Below are 17,817 nucleotides of genomic sequence, written 5' to 3'. Positions count from 1 at the left end.
TAACCAGCACCTTGAATTGCATCCAGAAGCAAATTGGCAACCAGCGCAGCTCCTGAAAATATGACATGCAAATTTTGACTTGCAAAAAAGCATGCATCCTGCTGCATTTTGAGTTAACTATAGCTTTCAGTTGCTCTTCAAGGACAGCCCCCTGTAGAGTGCAATACAATAATCCAAATGGGAGATGAAGAGGGTATGGATGATTATGAGAAAGGCCCAATGGTCCAGGAATGGCACACAATATGCAAAGGCCCTTCTGGTCATGACTGTTACCTGCTTCTTGAGCAAGAGTTGTGAGTCCAGGAGAAACTCCGGATCAGATCTGCCTGGGGGAGTGCAACTCCATCCACAACCAAAAATGGTAATTCTTCAAGAACCAAGAGGCTCCAAATCCAAAAGCACTCTGTCTTGTCAGGGTTCAGTTTTAATCTGTTGCTTCCCATCCAGACCTTAACAGGCTTAATGAAGTGAGAAAGGGCGATAGCAGCATCACCATGGCCAGAGATGTATAATTCAATATCATTAGCATATTGATGATATCGTATCCCATTGTGATGGATGTTCTCATCCAACAGTTTCATGTAGATGTTAAAGAGGAGTAGAGAAAGCACCAACTCTTGAGGGACTCACAATGCAAGAGTCAAGTGTTTGATCTCTCACTCTTCATCAACACTGACTGGAAGAAAAGCAGGACAATACTATGACTCTCCATTGCCAATCTAAGCTGTTCCAGCAAGACACAATTCATGATTGATGTTATCAAAAGCTGCTGAGAAATCAAGTGGAGCAAGGATGGATACACTACACAGGTTTCCATGTTGTTGAAGAACATACTATTGATGAACTTTGAATTGTACTTTTGGGATTATATGATACAAGTTTCTCTGCCGAGATAGCATTTTGGCCATTCAAAACTAGTTTGGAAGAACTATATGAACAAGACAATTTTACTCTCTATAAGTGTAGCTAAAACTCTGGCAATAAGCTGTCAGTATCTAAATACCAGCCATTGTTGAACGTGCAAAACAAATGCATTTCTTTTATTGATGATTGTTCTAAACATGATGACTGTTATACTTGGAAAGGGCCCACAGGCAAACATCTATAAAAATAGAGGGAGAACACAAATGGCAGCATTTGATTTGATAGAGTAAAAAGAGTGATACATAGCATTCTAATTCCATTCTCAAATTAATTTGCATAATTTGAAGACTAGTAGACAAACAGGATAGTATGATATTGATTCAAATATTTAAATAAAAACATAAAAGGAAGAGAGAAAAAGAGATATGGGATTCATTAAGAAAGAGGAAAATATTTTCTGTGATAACATTCTCCTTTTTGTCAGAATACAATGTACCTATGTCTATGCTACTTAATGATGAGTACAAAAATATTTGTGAATGACAGGAGGAGACATTAGGCAAGAATGTTTATGATTTATTATACAACTCCTCAAACTTGCCTATCCTCCTCCTCGCACTGTGTTAGCACAACTTGACTTTCCCTATACAGTTGAGGGTAGGGGCGTGGTATCTGTAGTTATCTGAGTCATCTACAATATTTCCCTGAATTTCCAAGAGTTTCACGTAGTTGGTAGATTATTTTTCTCTTTATAATATTTGATAATTTAGCTTGAAAGAAAGGTATGTTGTCAATACCAAATACTAATTTAGAATAAATATATCTAATACTTTCTTCAGTTAATAATTTTTATAGCTGTATGGTTTTTTAATGGTTAAAAATAGGTAAAGTCTAAAATAAATTCTTCAGGAACTAGGAGAATTATGAGACAAAAGCTTCTGAAAGAGTAACCTACCTATATGGATCTCTTCTAAGCAACATTTTACAGCAATATGGAGTATTATCATGATTTCTAAACTCTGTATTAGAAAGCTTTAATTTGCTAGCAGAGGGCACACATTTAAAATAATTAATTTGGAATCTTTGTAACATATCTATCCACACTTTTATGTTTATGAGGGTGACAGCTAAGATGTTCATTAGCATCTTATTCCAAGTGAATAGCCTCCTTGAATATTATGGTAAGATTAAAATATACTGAAAACAATAACTTAAGAAGTTGGAGTATTTTAAGTCTGATTTAGTAAAAACAATTATTCATTTTGAATAATTGATTGTATCCAGAATAACTCCTGGGAGGTAAGCCTGGGAAAAGAAAATGGGGAGATAATAATTTGCTGGATTCTCTTCCCCTTGTTTTCCACAGCTCTAATAAATGGCAATGGCTAGTGCAGTAGAAAACAGAATTGGAGAAAATGTCCACTCTCCTTTTTCTAGTGCAAGAAATAGTGCACATCTTGAGGCTCCAGGCTTCAAATACTGCAAAGATACTTAAGATGACATCACTAACATTAGATGAAAAAGCAACATAATTCTAAAAGGACATTCAAAAAGCCATTCAATAATCAATAAAGCAAAAATAGATTGAATAGAAAACAACAAATTGTGAACAGCATTTAAAAGCAGATACTCATCTGCCTATTGAAGAACTTGGATGATGTCGAAGAATAGAAAAGAATAGAATAAAAAATGGCACACCTAAATAGTTTAGGGTTGGGAATGTAGAGTGCCATGGTTGTATACTGTTACTGTATTTATTTAACTTATATGCAGAACATATTATGAAAAATATTGGACTATAGGAAATTTGAATTAAAATAGCTGGACAGGTATCAATAATCTCAGTTATGTGGTCATATCGATCTGACATCCAGAAATGAAGAAGACTTAAATAATTTTGTTATAGTGAAAAAAAGAGTACAAATGTCAATCCCATGCTTAATTTTAAAACAAAACAAAGCCCAACTACTAATATTAGGTTAAATATTATTTATTCCCAATAAACTGTCTTTATCTACATAACATCAGACAGTATACATAGACAAGCCAATACAAAATAAATATTTCTATATTTGTTCCTATGTTTTCAATTAGAAACAAAACCATGAAGTTGATATGCACCAAAATACTCTAATGACCAAAGCTTTGAAATAAAATCATTTTGAGGGCCTTTCTGAAAAGTAAAAGGTTAGGGCCCAATGATAACAAACATTATTATCCCAGGCTTAAAAATAATGACATTACAGGCATAATGACTGTAACTTTAAAATAAGGAGATGTACTTTGTATAATTGTATGTTTAGAAGTGGAGAGAGATGCACATTCTAACTAGCTGGGCATTCCTGTATTATTAATGACAAATTAATTAGTCTTTTTTTTCTAATTCATGCATGTCTTATGAATAAGAAATTGAGAAAGTCTCCTTTAGGAACCCGGGAGGTGGTTCTAAAAGGGGAATTAATTCAGTAATATTATCTGATTCTCTTAAAAATTTCAGGTAAAAGGATTCTGGAAGAAACCTATTTTCTATGAAGATGGTGTCTTCAAGAATTTGATACTTGGAAGAAAACCCCTATAACATTATAGACAAAGTAACAAATTTCAGAATCATCATACTAACAGAAATGTTTTTAGTTTCAGCAAAATACTAACATCTACAAGAGCAATATCATCCATAAAAATGAATACAATAAAAAACCTTGCATATGCTACACTAATTGAACAATGGAAAGGAAGAAAAAAATAACTTATCAAAAAATTCACATGTACTAGTTAGTATGAGATTAATTGAATCCTTAAGCTTCTCATTAAAACTAAATTTATAGAAATATTACATTTTTTTTAAAAACATGGACTTAAAAAAAATTCTGCCGAAATTGGATATTCTACTTCTTTATTCTATGTAATTAATGTTAACTTTCATAATATTCGTTATCTGAGTGGTTTCACTTTACCTGCTCCATCTCTTAGAGATATTAAGATTTTGTAAAAAAATATATCAACAGTTCTTGTCTGTTTCAAATGGATCTTCATTTGACAAAACTTTTGAAATTTTAGAAATCTCTAAAACTCTATGAATTAGTATACAAAATGGCCCAAAATAAAAATGATATTTCTATAAGACAGGAATAGAAGAAAAATGAAGTATTTGGTACAAATTTAGTGGGCTTTCTAGCTTAGGAAAAGAATAACTTTTGTATTACCTGATATCCTTAGATATCCAAGTATCTCAAATATGTTAATGTTGTGCTCTCCCAAGAATTCTTTTTTGGTTGAACCTTATTTTGTCTGAAGTAATAGGTTTCAGTCTCCTCAATACAATCAGCAAACTCTATACAAAACATCTATAATGGAAATTCCAGAACTGACAGGAACAAGAGAACAAACTTGTAGAGAAGCAAGTTGGTTTTAGGGAAAGCCACTCTATGTTGGTCTATGACTAATAAAGATTGAATTGACCGAGTGACGTAATAGCTAAATGGTGATAATCATAATCAATGACAGATGCTCCATTTTCATATCTTCTAATCTTTTCAATGTCATGGGCATTCAGTACATCATTTCCCCATACAAAAGAATCTGCTGCTTATTTAGATAAGATTTTAGCATCTCATTGTGAAGCTCCTTTTTAGGAACATATTCTTAATTATCTCATTAATAAGATTCAGAAAGTAGTTTAAGCTCTAATAAATCAGGTAACCTTTATTAAAAAACAAGCAATCTGCTGCCCCTTTATTCTGTCTAGATTATTGGGTGGGATATTACTGTTGAGTCTTAGGTGTTCTATTATGCTTTTATGTGATTTAATTTCTTTTCTTTTTTTTAATAAACTGCCTTGTAGATCTTAACAGATGAAAAACCATATATGTTTTTGAAAAGTTAAACCTATGGATGGTTGCAATCTAAAAGCCAACAAAATCCATAATTTTGACAATATTTACAAAAAACAATTTATATAAAAACCACGGATATGCCTTTATTTAAAAAAACCTTATATAAATTGTTTTATAAATCTATGATTTAAAGTATAGCAATGCTGAACACTCACAGGTATATTTATATTGATAACAACTGGCCACCCAATCTATCATATCCATTCAGAATCCAAATTCAAAATACAGATGGATTTCCTGGGTATGACAGCTAGCTATTAAGCAAAGGGACAGTCTGTCTCCTGGATGCTGTATATTTTATTGGACATTTTCAAGCAAAGATTGGACAGTCCTTTGTCTGGCATGTTATCAGGATTGCACCAGAAGATCTCCAAGATCCCTTCCAATTTATGATTCTATGATGATCTTAATGGCTATCCTTAACTACTTCAGATAGAGATTTCTGCAAGTGCAACGTATTGCACAATCATCATAATATATGCTTCAGTCATTCCTGTAGTACTTACCCATTAATTAAAAAGCTATATTTGCAAAAAGGAAAAAATATTAAATAATAAAGGGAATTAAATTATACTAAATAGTATATAAAATGTTAATGCGTACAGTTATGCATTAGAAGCTAATGAGACCATGTGGTGCATTTCTTACCTTTGGAGGCTTGAAGGGATATTCTGGTGTAAATGTAATGTCGAGGAAGAAAACGCCACCCTCGTACACTGAACCTGGAGGTCCTAAAATTGTTGATCTCCATTCATAGATATTATCACCTTTTGGGCCAGCACTGTAAATTAAACAGGACAAAAATTGATACTAGTTAACTTTAATAAGACTTCAATATTTATGAAAAGTAACTCAATTCCTGTAAATATATTCATTATAAAATTAACACTGTAAGACTGAGACCAACAACTAGCAGTGTATATTGATTATGTCTCACAGAAAACTGCCATCTGTGGTAATCTGAAGGGAAAAAATAGTAATACTGATCTTCCCAATGCACGTTAAAGCAAGGCAGAGAAAAAACAATTTAGGGAAAAGATTAAAATAGATTTTTTTAAAAAGTGCAGGTTAATGAGGAAATTGCAATCATCTAATTTCCCTTGCTTCCTTGCTTATATAGCTTTTGCAATAGTAAACCCCATACAAATGTTATTCCAGAAATATTTTCTTGTTTTTTATACTACTTCCCTATATGTTTCTATTACCTTTTCAGAATGTTTAGCTTTGACTTAGAAACCATTTGTTTATAACTATTTTTCACTATATGACAGATTTCAAATAACAGAAACGTGCTCTGACATCAAGAAACAAATGAATGGTTACTGTGAATTTACTACAGTGTTTGGTTCTGCATGGTACCTGTATACCTATTTCAGAAAAATGTGGTGAAGGAAGATAAAAATGAAAAGGCAGGCAGAGCAAACTCTTCAGGCAGAGTTTAAGTATTTATAACATTTATATAACTGTCAGTGTAACTCTGGACAGTGAACAAAATAAATATAACAAAATAAAAAATACTCATTCCATTAAAATAATAATAAAAAGAATAACATTTGGGGGCCATGTTCAGCATTAATCCTTTGCTCCTATATAAAGGTTTGCTAATGCATTTTCTGTTCTATTATATTCTAAACTTGATCAGTGAAAGTCAACAGAAATAGAACATGATATTTTCAAATGAATCATGAAACTGTAAATAATTACATTTATATATGAAGCTACAAGAAAAAAGATCTGGTTGACTCAAGAGGAAAAAATACATCAATATTAATTGCGGGGAGGCAGGGAGAGGAAAGAAACCTCTTCAAAATTGGAACATAGTATGGTATTTCCAAGAGGACAATTTGTCTCAGCAACTTTACTTGAAGTATGTACACATCACACTAGAAAAAGAAGCCTTGCTTGCTAGTGTATTGAAATAAGATGCAAAATTACTACTTTAGATTCTTAGGCCATAATTGGCAGTTAAAATTTTTCTCAGAATTAGGTTATAAAAGATGCAGTATGCATTTTTTCCCAGATGGGCACAGAAGGGGCACTGATCTTACCTGAGACGCCCTTTCTCATAGCGATCGATGGAAGAGTCCAGGATTGGTTACTCTTGTCTACTAGCTCTGTTGACTGAGTTGAAATTCTGAAGACATGCCTCCCTGGTAATGGTCCTCAGTCGAACAATGAAGACGAAGCAAATCCTGTACTCTGGCTCCAGTCCATACTTCTTCTTTCCCAGTACTGGATCAGACAGTCAACCCGGTGGATCTGGACTCTCCCGTTGAGCGCTATGAGAAAGGGTGTCTCAAGTAAGACCAACACCCCTTCTCCATTGGATCAACGGGAGAGTCAAGGATGGGACATACCAAAGTCTTGGCAGTCCTACCGGCAGAATCTGTTCTGGTCTGAAGTCCCGGCCTCCTCATGCACTCGCTGCAGAACACGCCTGCCGAATGCTGCCTTTGCTGATGAGTATGGGTCCAGTCTGTAATGGTGGATAAATGACACCAGAGATATCCATATCGTCATCTGACAAATCTCTTCCACAGAAGCCTGCATAGCCCAGGCCGCTGTAGTGGCCACACTCCTAGTAGAATTGGCCGTGATCCCTCGGGGCACTGGGAGAGTCTGGATCTCATATGCTCTGGCAGCTAACAATCCACCGTGGAAGGCGTCACCCTGTGGCCCAGAGTTGATGCTGAAAGGACCTCGGTCTTTCTGAAAGAAGCAGTCCTGGAGATGTAAATGCGGAGGGCCCTTCTTATATCCAATTTATGCCACTGACATTCCAAAGTATGCTGAGGCCGAGGACAAAAGTCTGGAAAGATCAACTCCTGTGCTCAGTGAAACAAGGAGTTAACCTTTGGCATGAAGGCAGGGTCCACCCACAGGACCACCATGTTCCTATGAAACACACAGAGATACTTTCTCACTGATAATGCCACCAAATCTGATACCCATCTGGCGGACATGATGGCCACCAGGAAGGCCACCTTACACGAGCAGATACGTAGGCTGGCCTCCCTTAAGGGTTCAAATGGTACCGTGGCAAGGCCTATAACACCTTAGGCAAGTTCCAGGTGGGGTAGCGGTGTAACTTTGGGGTTTCAAATTGAATGTGCCCCTGAGGAAGGCTTGAAGCCTGGGATGGTGAGCAAGGGAACTGAAACCCCTCACCCTCAAAACTGAAGCCAGGGCAGCGACCTGACGTTGTAGGGTGTTTGTGGAGAATTGCTAGGCATTCCTGCAAGAATTCCACCAAGGCCAAGATGGGGTCTAAATTGCCCTTAACACACCAATTACTAAAAAGTTTCTAAGTCGCATTGTAAATGTGGGTGGTAGAAGGCCGCCTGAATCATTCTTATGACCCTAATAGAGAGTTTCTCTTCTTTCAGCAGGTTCTGCTGAACCGCCAAATGGTCAAGTGTAACCACTGGAACTCCAGGAGGATGATGGCTGAGAGAGACACTCTCCGTGGGAATTGTCCATGGTCGAGCGATCAACAGGCCAACCAGATCAGTGAACCACGGGCATCTGGGCTACCTTCAAAACCTCCACCTTCTCCACCAACACCTTCCAGATTACAGCCGGGATCAGGGGCAGCGGAGGAGGGGAGGCATACAGTAGACCCCTGGGCCATGGGCATTGTAGCACGGCTACTCCCTCTGCTCCAGGTACTGGGAACCTTGGGAGGTGAGAGTTTGCTGGAGAAGAACCTAGGAAGGTAAGAGTTTGCTGGAGAGGCGAAGAGATCCAGAATTGGGTTGCTGAACCATTCTGCTAGTTCTGCGAACAGACTGGGATACAGATGCCCTGCTCAACCAGTCTGCCTGCACATTGGATACTCCTGCAATGTGCTCTATCCGTATCAATAACAAGTGTGTCTCTGCCCACCAGCACAATGTCTCTGCTTCTATCATGAGGGACTTCGACCGAGTCTCCCCCTGCTGATTGATGTGGGCCTTTGTAGCCATGTTGTCCATCAGGAGGAGGACATGGTGTCCCGATATCTCCTGCTGGAATGCCCTGAGGGCCAGGCAGGCTGCCCTGAGCTTTAGCCAGTTGATATTGTAGCATAACTCCTGCAGTCATGACTGGCAGTCTTAAGCGGCTCACTGCTGCTATGGTGATATAGAGAGCCTAGCAGCCCCAAGGCCCAGCAACTCCCTCTCCAAAAGTCCCAGAAATGTTTTTTTTTGTAAGTAAAACTACTGGTCTATTTCCAAGTCTCTGGTCGGCAGACCTGTGGAACTAGTTGTGCTGTCACCCAGCTTCCCTCCAGCAAGGCCTTGGCAACTACTGAGGTAAAGCTCACTGCTAGTCAAGGCAGGAAATATTAACAGTCGAATCAGCGAGGGTAAGGAGCCCCAGCGGCTTTTAAATTCCACCTATACCCTGCTTAGCCTTTCTTGAGATAACTCTTGCTGCTGGTTGAAGCTAGCTGTGAGACCGACTGGGATTGGTCCAGTGGGTTCTCAATACTCTGCCTCTTGTACATTCTCAAGACCGTACAAGATAGGTAGTGGCTGGGACACAAATCCTTGTCCCCCGATAGCCTAGTTCAGCTTTAAAGCCATCTGCGGCTCGAGTTTGACTTCAAGCTGTTTCCTGCCTATTTGCTGCCTATGCCCTCCAAATATATAAGAATAACCATGAAATAATCCGATAAAACAAGAACCAACTCTTTCCTAAGTATCCTGAGCTGTGCAAAAGAAATGTCCTAAGAGCTGAGACTGAGTTGAAAGACTGGGGACCATTACCAGGGAGCTGTCTCTTCAGAATTTCAACTTAGTCAACAGAGCTAGTAGACAAGAGTAACCCATCCTGGACTCTGCCATCAATCCAATGGAGAATTGCAACAAAAAGACAAAAGCCAATTAACATTAAAATTATTTATAGTTACATTTCATTATGTAATAAGCTAATATATAAAACTTCATCTGGACACCAACTAAATCCAAAATTTACTTAGGAAAAATTAAGTAATGAAAGTGGGAATGGGAAAGAGAAAGGGTAACCGTAGCAAATGTTATGAATAAAGTTGGGACAACAAGCATATTAGTTAATATGCTTGCAAAAAAAAAATCCTGCAAAAGTATATTATCAAAATTTCAATGAAATTAACCTTGGAATATGAGTAATTTAAGAAGATTTTTACTCCACGGAATACAAATTATTTCAGTCAGCACATGGGCTATATACATATTTATTAAAATCTTCACTCAATGATGTTTTGGAAATTTTGTAATGCTATTTGATTTACATGATCTGTTCATACAGACAATACGACAGCTAACCTGTAAATTGACAGAGAAATAGCTCTATTGAACATCCTCAGCTCTGAGTCTAAGGAATTATCTAAAAGGGATTACTATACTGCTAAAATACTATTATTACCTCAAGTTGCATTAGAAAGCTCTCCTATGGGCTTCCGGGGCGGGAGGAAAAAAAAGAAAGAAAAGAAAGCTCTCCTATGATGGAATTCTCAAAAAGCAATTTAGAATTAGAATGTGCTAGCTAGAATTGTCAACCGGGATTCATAGTTTTAAAAAAAGGCAGTTAACCATAAGTTTCTCCGCATCAATTTTTCATTTTTTTCTCTAAAAATTATATTCCTAAGTGTTATTGAAATGTGGCGTTGGTTCTTACCTGATACGCTTCTTCTCTGGGCAGGTGGAGACAACGGTCATGCATGAGTTAACTCAGTCAGTAACCAATAGAACTGAGTCTACCAAAGTGATGTTATTGTCTCTGAGGAGCATGCTCCCACTTTTCTTGACAAAGGAGATAAGTAGACTGCTGTGCGGCGAACAATCGCTTTCTGTCCTGTGACTTCACAACATGCTCCCAGAACTCCCTTGCAAAGTAGGCCAGGACCCCAAAGCGTGGGGATGACCGCTGTCTCCACCTGCCCAGAGAAGGGGTGTATCAGGTAAGAACCAATGCCCCATTCTCCGAAGTTAGTGGAGACAGCAGTCATGCATGGGATGTACCAAAGCTGGCATGTCCTCGGGAGGGAATGAGACTGGCCTAGAAGCTGGAAGAAGGAAGAACTTGTTGAAGGACTCGCTGTCTGAAGACCGCATCCGCCGATGCATACCAATCCACCTTATAATGTTGTATCAATGAATTAGGAGTAGACCAGGTAGCCGGCTTGCAGATCTCTTTCATTGAGGCCTGCTGTGCCCACGCCGCTGACATAGTCGCACTGCGCATGGAATGAGCTATAATGTTGGATGGAGGTGGGAGATGATGCGTTATGTAAGTCTGTGCAATGGTAGACCTGATCCATCGGCCAATCATGGATGGAGAAGCTTTCAGCCCTTTGTTGGTAGGGTGGGAAGATACAAAGAGGGCTTCGCTCCGTCTGAAGACTGCTGTCTTGGCGATGTAGATCTTAACAGCACGCCTGACGTCTAGTTTGTGCCATTTGCGCTCCAGACTGAGATGGAGCAGGACAGAAATTTGGAAGAGTGAGATCCAGTGTGATGAAATGCCGAATTCACTTTCAGGACAAAGATGAGGTCGATGCGAAGGACCACACGGTCTGGGTGGAACACACACACAAGTCAGCCTGGATGGAAAGAGCTGCCAGATGTTATGGCCACCAGAAAGGAAGTTTTAAGTTGAGGTGATGCAAGGAGGCCAACCTGAGAGGTTTGAAGGGCGGGTCAGTGAGAAAGTCAAGGACTTTGGTCAGATCCCAGGAGGGAAATCGGTGTATGACAGGAGGACAGAGATTAGAAGCCCCCTTAAGGAACCTGCGGACATGAGGGTGCAAGGAGAGGGGCTCATCTCGGTGAAGTGAGAGGACTGAGGAAAGAGCTGACACCTGTCGCCATTAAGGTGTTTGGGGAGAGTCCCTTATCAAGCCCCTGTGCAAGAATTCCAATAGTTGGGAAACTGAATCTTTCAGAGGGTCCTCCCTTTGCGACAGGCTCCAAGCCACGAAGGTCTGCCACATAGATTCATAGATCCTATTAGTGGCTGGGCGGCGGGAAGCCTGAATAGTTTGGATTACTGTCTCGGAAAGGCTAGTTGCCTTCAAGACTGTCTGCTCAGCCTCCAAGTGGTTAGGCAGAGCCAGAACAGGTCGGGATGGTGAATAAAGGAGGGATGGTATCATTGGGAGAAGCCACTGAGGTTCCATGGAAAGATTAACCAGGTCTGCGTACCATGGTTGACGCGGTCAATGGGGAGTGATTAGAATGAGCTCGGCTTTCTCCTCTAGCATTTTCCAAATCACCTTCTGTATCAGGGGAAAGGGAGGAAACGGTTCAGGAGACCATGAGGCCACCTGCACTGTAGAGCGTCCGTCCCTGGTGTTTTGTAGCAAGACATGGGCAGCTGATTGTTGGATGCTGTTGCGAAGAGATCCAGAGTTGGAGTCCCATACCTGGATGACAGCTGGTGGAAAATGCGACAATCCAGGCTCCACTCTGCTGGATCGATCGTTGTGTGGCTCAACCAGTCTGCCCTGGTGTTGTCAGACCCCAAGATGTGTTTGGCATGGAGAGACAGAAGGTTGGCTTCTGCCCAGGTTCCTAGACAAAAGGCAGATTCCATGAGAGATACCGCTCTCGTCCCCCCTCGGTGGTTGACATGTGCCTTGGCCGTAGTATTGTCTGTCCGAATTAGCACATGTGTGTTTTGAAGAGAGGTTTGGAAATGAAGGAGGGCCAGATGGATGGCCCTCAATTCTAGCCAATTCATACTGTGGGACAGGTCGGAATCGGACCAGAGATCCTGAGCTGCCTGATCCTCCAGGTGAGCTCCCCAACCTGTCAAACTCGCGTCTGTCATAATTATAAGATGCGAAGGTTCCCTGAAGAGTGAGTCCTGAGCTATGGCTGGGGAGATCCACCAGTCCAGAGATTGCAGAACCTCTGGAGTCAAGATGATCTTCACTAAGAAACAGCTGCTGTTGGTCTACTGGAATGGCAGAAAAAACTACTAAAGGCAGCGGCTGTGAAGCCGTTCCCAAGGGACAATGGAGAAGCAGGAGACCATCTTCCCCAGCAGTTGAGACAGCTGGAGAAGAGGGACCCACTGTCTCCTTCGCACCTCCTTGGCTAAATCCCTGAGACTGCTCTGGCGGTCCTGAGACAGGAAGACCTTCCCCTGAGAGGAATCGATGAGGGCTTCCAGGTGCACCAGGCGAGAGGTGGGAACAAAATGACTCTTCTCCCGATTGATGGAGAACCCCATCTCCTACAGCACTTGTAGGGTGTCTTGGAGATCCCGGCGGCCCTGGATGCATGACCCGGACAACAAAAGGATAACATCCAGGTAACAAAAGATCTGGATGGGCCTGGCCCGCAGAGGTTTCGTGAAAACCCTCGGGGCTGACAGCCCAAAGGGACCGGCCCGATATTGGAAGTGGCAGCCCTCATGGACAAAGTGGGGGAACTGTCTGTGTCACCTGTGAATGGGCATATGGAGATAAGCCTCTGTGAGGTTCACTGATGTTAGGAGATCGTGTCTGCGCACACTCTCCAAAATTGATAGGAGAGAGTGCATTTTGAATCTCCTGTATCTGATGAATTGATTTAAAAATTAGAGATCAAGGATTGCTCTCCAGCCCCTCAAAGACTTTGGCATGATAAAAAAGATGAGAATAAAAACCCCGTCCCACCTGGCCTGGAGGCACAGGTTGAATGGCCTGAATCTGGAGCAGATGATGAACAGCCTGCTCTACTTAGGGGCGTTCTTTGAGGGTCCCTGGAGATAAGGCATGTGACAAAGTGGTTCAGAGGGCTGGAGCGCAAGTCCAGGAGAAGGCCGAATCTGATTGTGGACCTGACCCACGCATCATTGGTGATGTCGTCCCAATGATCCACGCAGGCCGCCAGACGCCCCCCTATTGGGAGATCCTCCAGGCAGTCACTTCTGCCTCTTAAAGGGATGATTGGAATTGTCTCTGAAAGGCTTTCTGGGCTGGAATCTCTGGTTGTTTTGCCAGATCTGTTAGAGAAAGAGGGGGCCTGTCTGGGAGGGGCATGCCGTTGCGGACGGGAGTTTGAGGCACCCCCCTCCTGGCCACGAAAGGGCTGCCTGCGATAAAAGGCTTGGTTCCGATCTTCCTTCTTTTTGTGGCTGGTTGTAGAACCTTCCGCTTCTCCTTGTATTCTACCAGTAGGGGCTCTAATGGAGGACCAAAAAGAAGGGAGGAAGAATAGAGAGAGGAGGTAATCCTCCACTTGGCACATGCTTCTGCCTGCCACTGTTTCAGCCAAAGGAGCCGGTGGGTGGAGATGGAGGATGCAATAGCTTTGGACTCAAAATGGGCCACGTCCAAGGAGGCATCTGCTGAGTATTCTAGGGCCACTTTAATTTTGTTAATGACCCTGCGAACCCTAGAATCTCAGGCTGGAAGGCGAGCTTGAAATTGTCTCAGCCATAAAAGAGCGGAGCAACTAAAGAAAGAAGTGGAGACACCGGCTCTAACAGCCCAAGCTGAGGCCTGGTCACCCTTGACCAGAGTTTGTTTGTATCCTCTTTCAGGTCGAAGAGTTTCCTCAGGAGCTGCTGAGGCTGCATTAGGAGAGGAAAGGCCAATTATAGGTAAGTCAATAGAAGGTACCTCCAAAGCCTTGGCGAGTTCAGGAGGGACATTATACCGGCCCTTGTCCGAGGTATTGGGGAGGGGACCTGTACCTGGTGATGCCCACTGATTCTGGACAACATCTATGAAAAGTCTGGGTGAGGAAATCACTTCCTTTTCAACCATAGGCTGAATGAAGAGAGGATCAGTGATGTCATTCTTGTCTGCCTCCGTACCCTGAGTCGTCTTGGATGAAGGGATGCCCGCGATCTTTTTGGCCTTAAAAAGGAGAGATCGAAAGACAGCAGGTTTAAATAAACTGACAAAAGGAGGTGGGTCAGGAGGAAGACCCTCATCTTATGAGAGATCTGAATCTCTTGCAGGGTATTCTTCTTCCCCGAAAACCGATGGTTGACTGGAAGTGCTGGGTAGCTTGTGGAAAGATGAAGCCGAGAGATTGCCATCCCTGCACCTGGAGCTATAGGAAGAAGTCGACCTGCAAGAAGTAGAATGGTAAGAAGACCTGTGTTTAAGACCATCCGCTATGCCCCGTTCGATGGCCTCAGAGATCATATCAGCCATGCCCGGTGAGTAAGAACGGTGGCGGCAAGGGGGGAAGAAATATCTTCCTGGTAGAGAGGATCCTCATCAGGGCTAATGCTTCTGCCACAATCCAAATTATCCCCACTGTCGGGCAAATTGTCTGTGCCCCTGGCATCCTCGGGCTGGAGAATGAAAGCCGCAGGGGAGAGGTCATCCTCCGAATCCGAAGATAAGTCAGGAGGGCGACTGGTGTGAACAGGCCTCTGGGCCTGGAATATGCAACATTCAGTGTGCTTGGTTTTGGCCCTGGTCTTCTTTGTAGGGACTTGAGAGGCCATGTCATCCTCCCGAGGGGATGGATTATCTATTCCCCCCCATTAGGTCTGGGGTTCCTGAAAGGGGGCTCAGTGGGGGTATCTTCAGGAGCAGGCTGAGCAGGGGGTTTGGTGGTGGGAGCAGGGGCCAAGGAGACTGGAGGCAATTGAGGCTCAGGATTAGGAGAGGAGGTCATGGTGCCAGGGGTCTTCCTGCCACCAAGCCCCACAAAGCACTCTGGCCTGGGCTTCTGCGGCATCCCGGAGGCTAAGTGCTACTTCCTAACTTAAGAAGGGAGCCTGGTGAGGCGAGGCTGAGCTGTGATGCTCCCAAAAGGCTTCCCAGGGGTTGAGATCCGCACTTGCGGAACCGGGCTGAGTCTTGTGGGAGCAGCGGGTTGGGTTTCCCAGCAGGGAAGCTTCCTCGCAACTCCTGGCCAGCTCAGTGAAGTCTCCTGAGACTCTTCCTGGGAAAGCAGTGAACAGACTGGCATTCCGGCCTCATTTCTCTGAGAGCTGGTTTGGGGGATGGCCAGCCTCCCCTGCCACTGTGTCCTCACCTCTGCTGGTGGTGCACCTCCCATTTTGGTTCTCTTTCCCCATTGCCACGGCTCTTGGAGGAAGGAGGAGAGATGCCAGCCCGGGGTTTGCTTCCCTTGCAGCTCACCGCCAACCCCACTGCTGAACAGAGCATTGGAGGCCAGGCTGGTCCCAGCAGCTTGCCCACTCATTTGCTGCTTTCCAGGCTGGCTGCCCAGCTGACCAGGCAGGGCCCGGGTTGCCACTGGCAGGGAGATGGGGCTAGGCTAGCACGAATACTGCTTATCTGTGTATAGGCAGGAAGAGGCAGTTCTATGAATCCACATGGCAAAGGTGAGGCAGGGCGAGTGTCGGAGCTGGTTGGAGTGGCCAGCCAGTGCAATAAAAATAAAATCCAAGATGGCAGCTCCTAAGATACCGCCAGGAGAACTAGTTTGGCGACATTGCAGGCCTGGGTCACTACTGGTTCCAGCGACCCAGGCCACCAAATTGCTACCTATTTAGCCGAACCAGGCCGAACCGGTAGGAACCCATCTCTGTGTAGAGCTCAAGATTACTTATATTACTATGTATTGCTAGAAAAAAAGTGATAAGCAACATTTTCTTCATTACTACATTTGGGTTAAGTAAATTGTAGCAACATCTTCAACTTCATCCTCTATAAAACAAACACACAGGCAGAATAGCCCTCAAACCTTGAGAAAATACAAAAAACAGCACCAAACCTCTAAGGCTGCTATACTTTAGCAGCAGATAAGAAATAAACCAATCAAGTGTAAAATGAAACATGGAATTGAATACTGTTTTGTCCATTTTCAATTCATACTTCTCTGTGTTGTTCTTTATTGTCAAGATTAAGTTAAACTGATGAATTGGCCACAGGGCCTTAAAGCAACATAGAGGAGGTGACAGCCACTGAGGTTTTAAAATGTAGCTGATGTGGATTCTGTGATATGGTAACTCATCAGGAGTAATTCTCTGGTCACTTATCTGGATGATTTTATTGCATCAGAATCAAATTTTATATAGCAGTTGCTTATTGAACTTTTCTGCATTCCCCAAAATCCCACCGTGAAACGAAAATCTCTTACACCCACATGTAATGCACTCACCTAAATAATACAAAATAGAATTGTACTGAGATTGTACAGAAGTAATGTGTTCAGGTAATGGCATTTAAAATCTCTGACAAGGGAAGCAGAAGAAATAGATAGAAACTTTGAAGTTTATAGTATATCAGTTGCTTGACTAAAAATGCAGTACAATAGTTTCCTTTCAAATTCAAAATGACAGGAGATGGAATCTACTACAATAATTATTTCATCCATCAAATTAGACATGGCATGCATAATTAGGTTTTAAACCACTGAATGCAAGTTTATATTTGGAGTAGATATTTTAAAAAAATTACTAATAAATGAAAAAATAAATATTTCAAAAACTTATATCAATTTAAAAAAGGATTTTTGTTGGCAATTAAAAACCAAATAGTCAATAAATATAAAGGTTAAATTAAAAGACAATAAAACCCATGTACATAAATCATCTGCTTTAATAAATGTACAATCTATACTGGTATATGTATCTACCTTGCATAATAAATTACAGGTAATCCTCACTTGAAATAGTCACCAAGTGAAGTGGTCACTAAGTAAACCACATCACTAAGAGAGACACACTGTGAAGATCACTATTTCCTTCCATTTTGTTTAGATAAAGTTCCTTTGTACTGTTCTCTTGGGCCCCTTTTTCACACTGAAGTCTTTTGTCATTCTACATGCCTGCACTGGTCAGAAAATGATTTTTTTTAGCATTTGTTACTGTCATATTTACAAATAGTTGCTATCTAATGCAATTGCTAAAAAGTACATACTAGTTTCCTATCTACAGTAATATACAGAATAATTACGCATTTAGCTCATTAAGAATATAAGAAGGAAACAAAAAGAATTGAGTACGTTCACTCCAGCAGCCAAAGTGCATTTCAGCAGGGATTAACACCAGACAAATACTTAGGCAGAAATCAATATTCTAATTAAGAGACCACCAAGAAGGAATTCACACCCCTAGCAAAACTCACAGGAAAGTTATCACATATAAACAGAAAGCAAACCCCATACTTACCACA

At 41.7% G+C, this 17,817-nt stretch overlaps 1 protein-coding gene across 2 annotated transcripts in view; it reads right to left on the bottom strand.

Annotated features, from left to right (window-relative positions):
• The window catches only part of UBE2E1 (ubiquitin conjugating enzyme E2 E1), a 53,949-nt gene that overhangs the window by 4,318 nt on the left and 31,814 nt on the right, over positions 1-17,817 (bottom strand). For both annotated transcript variants that reach the window (XM_014075904.2, XM_087712856.1), the window contains exon 4: positions 5,406-5,538. In XM_014075904.2, the coding sequence (XP_013931379.1) occupies positions 5,406-5,538 (133 nt within the window). The remainder of the gene's footprint in view (positions 1-5,405; positions 5,539-17,817) is intronic.

The sequence above is a fragment of the Thamnophis sirtalis genome, unplaced genomic scaffold (assembly GCF_051295495.1).
Source record: "Thamnophis sirtalis isolate CommonGarterSnake01/CBP01778 unplaced genomic scaffold, rThaSir2_p1.2 scaffold_4, whole genome shotgun sequence".
In the NCBI taxonomy this organism is placed as follows: Eukaryota; Metazoa; Chordata; class Lepidosauria; order Squamata; family Natricidae; genus Thamnophis; species Thamnophis sirtalis.
Note: the sequence above shows the minus strand (reverse complement) of the source record. Positions and strands in the feature narration are given on the sequence as shown.